Source organism: Gavialis gangeticus, unplaced genomic scaffold (genome assembly GCF_001723915.1).
Source record: "Gavialis gangeticus isolate Ggan-Ray unplaced genomic scaffold, GavGan_comp1, whole genome shotgun sequence".
Classification (NCBI taxonomy): Eukaryota; Metazoa; Chordata; order Crocodylia; family Gavialidae; genus Gavialis; species Gavialis gangeticus.
In genome coordinates this window covers 87,834,512-87,837,567 of record NW_017729024.1, presented here as the reverse complement: position 1 = coordinate 87,837,567, position 3,056 = coordinate 87,834,512, and the positions used below count along the sequence as shown (strand labels likewise).

The window sequence follows — 3,056 nt, the reverse complement described above, 5'->3', positions numbered from 1 at the left end:
AGTAGGTTGGTGAGGCATGATCTTTATTTGACAAACCCACATTGTTTCTTCCCCTGCTAGTTATGTTCATCCATATGCTGAGCAATTCATTTTCTTAATATTTTTTCTACCAATTTTACAGATAGAGGTTACGCAACAGGCAGTTAAAGATCCAAAAATTCCTTGCCACTATTATATTTATACTCCTGCAAACTTCCAAAGGCATTATGCATATATCCTCTTCATCCTCCAAAACCTCTTCCTACAGGTCCTGTCACCTTTTGAAAAAGCTTCTGTAAGAATCCAAAGCCTCCAATCTATAAATCACCTGGGTTTTCCTGAAAGCATTGAAATAAAGTCCAAATTCATCTTGAAAACAGAAAATTATCATTTTATTAGTAAACATCAAACAGATTCATATATCCACTGTATGCAAGCTCAGCAGAGAGCAGCAGCAGCAGCAGCAACATAAGCTCTTATAGCCTGATCAAATGTCCACTGAAAGACTCCGACTGACTAGTGGATTTTGAATCAGGCCCTTATAAATTCTTCAGTCAGCACACTGGGCCAGTATTACTTTGATGGACTTAAATCAGAGACTAATTTGGCCCAGAAACAAATTATGCAAAGCTAGGATTCTCCATCGCACAGATTCCAAAAGGATAACTTTGTTAGTAGCTCCTCCAGCTGTTTTTCAGATAACTTGTAAATGCATGCAGGACTACCTCTTGAAATCTCTCGCTGTGGAATATCCATAAGGGAATGAGCTGCAGGACGCAGGCCTTCAGAGCAGTTGAACAAAACAAAGAAAAACAATACAGAGACAAAAAAGATTATAGGCCTCTATATCAATTAAGTGTTAATGTAGGTAATAACAATTAGTATTGAAAGGATTTCTATTTTAATACTTTTACAGTAAATACTTCTAATCTTTTTCCAGTTTTCAAATGGTGAAGTCTACTATCTTCTCAATATTTGTATCCAATTCTCACAATTGTTAATAGCTACTGTATATAGCTATGTTCTCCACATTACATGATGGTTAACTGGTGCCACATATACGTGGTTTGATCAAAAAGTTCTAAGACTTGATGTTCGGGGTATTGTTCCTCAGGAATTTGTACCGAGTGGTCAAACAATCAATCAGGCCTTTTATAAAGAGGTTTTAATTCGACTGAGGAATAAAGTTAGAAGAAACCGCCACGAGCTGTGTGAAAATGGTCGATGGTTTCTGCACCATGACAATGCTCCTTCACACACTGCTGTCTCCATTCAAGAATTTTTGGCTGAAAAAAACATTCCTGTGATACCACACCCTCCGTATTCACCTGACCTTGCCCCATGTGATTTTTTTCTGTTCCCAAAAATCAAAACGAAGCTGAAAGGAAGGAGATTTGATGACATTCCAACCATCCATAAGAATGTGAAAGTGGAACTCAAAAAAATCACAGTTGAAGCCTTTCAGCATTGCTTCCAAAAGTGGCAGGAACGTTGGGACAAGTGCATATCATCTGGGGGAGACTACGTTGAAGGGGACAGCTCATAAAAATGTTGTTTGTACACTATGCTTTAAAATAAAGGCTAAGTCTAAGAACTTTTTGATCACCCCTCGCACACATCAATAACCCATAGCTAGCACTAGGCTTAGACAACATTTCTCATTTGGAGCCTGATCCAAAGTCCATTGAAATCAATGGGAAGACTACTGTTGAGTTCAACAAGCCTCTGGAGTGCCCCTCATGATTATTAAAATCAATTACCAAGATTTCATGGGATAAACAACCAAATATCTCATCTCCAAAGGTGACATAATCCAGTGATTCTTTAACGTATTCCTCCGCAGTCTTCATTATTATATTTGGTTTTTGGTACTTGGTCATTGGAGTAGACACACCATATGGAGTCACCACCTAAAACAGAAAATCATCATAACTTTCAGGGGTGTATCAACAACAAATGTTTACATAATACTTTTCATTCTTTAGAATTCCATAGTACTGAACAAACTGTAGTCACGTGAAGTGAAATGGCAGCCATTTTTCAGGTAAAACAGGAAAAGGAAGCTGAGATATCACAGAGAGGAAAGGAAAAGGAAATTCTGACATGGGCATTGAAGCATCCAGAATTTCACACAGGACACCAAGCACCTTATGTGACTGGCCATCCTGTGCTGGATTTCAAGGATTCATGAAAGCAAAAGTAATTATGATAAGATAGATACTGTATCACCTGTATGATAATTCCCTTTTTCTTATACTCTGCTTGAAGTGCTTTGGAAAATGTGCATATATAAGCCTAGAATGATAAAATTAAATACATATAATCATAAGATGCTGAAATTTCCTGTAAACATGCAGACCCTCATCCCCATGCCCACATGCATGTACACAGACCCCTTATCAAATAAACTAAGTATCATCCAAAGATGTGCAACTGATGTGCAAGACTAGAAGACAAGTTGATTAGTTCACACACTATTGAACTACAGAAAGGAGACCCAGTGCTGACTCCAAAGGACTTGTTTACATTATAAAAATCTGTACCTATATTCCAGCACAAACCAGAAGTGAAGCAAATACTACTGAAGACAGGCCCCAAATATTTACCCTCTGAAAAACGTGGTTCATATGACAGTGGCAAAAATGCTGGAGCCTAACTCCTATATTCCAAACCAGAATATAATGTATTCTTTTGCTGATGCCATCCCGCATAATTTACAGAACAGTAACTTCACTTACTTGATTGGAGTTTCTTTTAATTGACTATAGTGAATGAACCGAGTACCGGGTAACATGTCCCCTGCAAAACACGCTAGGAAATATGGTCATCACACCAGACAACAAAGCTAACCTATTTAACAACTTCTTTGCCTCCATTTTCCTGAGCAGGGACTGGATCAGCCCCCCTACCAGGTCTGCCTCTGGCCCCAGGGGAGGCACACCTAAGCCAAAGGTCAGTGAGGATCTAGTCAGGGAACTTCTGGAGGGGCTGGATGTATTTAAATCAGCTGGTCCAGATGATCTTCACCCCAGAGGGCTGAGGGAATTAGCTGAGGTCATGGTGGGACCCCCGGCACG

At 39.2% G+C, this 3,056-nt stretch overlaps 1 protein-coding gene across 1 annotated transcript in view; it reads right to left on the bottom strand.

The window, feature by feature from the left end:
* Nucleotides 1-364: 364 nt before the first annotated feature.
* HSD17B3 (hydroxysteroid 17-beta dehydrogenase 3) overlaps nucleotides 365-3,056 on the bottom strand; it is a 45,359-nt gene continuing 42,667 nt past the window's right edge. The window contains exons 9-11 of the mRNA XM_019517340.1: nucleotides 2,209-2,274; nucleotides 1,740-1,889; nucleotides 365-761 (exon numbers count right to left, since the gene is read on the bottom strand). Coding sequence (XP_019372885.1) covers nucleotides 651-761; nucleotides 1,740-1,889; nucleotides 2,209-2,274 — 327 coding nt within the window. The 3' untranslated portion in view covers nucleotides 365-650. The remainder of the gene's footprint in view (nucleotides 762-1,739; nucleotides 1,890-2,208; nucleotides 2,275-3,056) is intronic.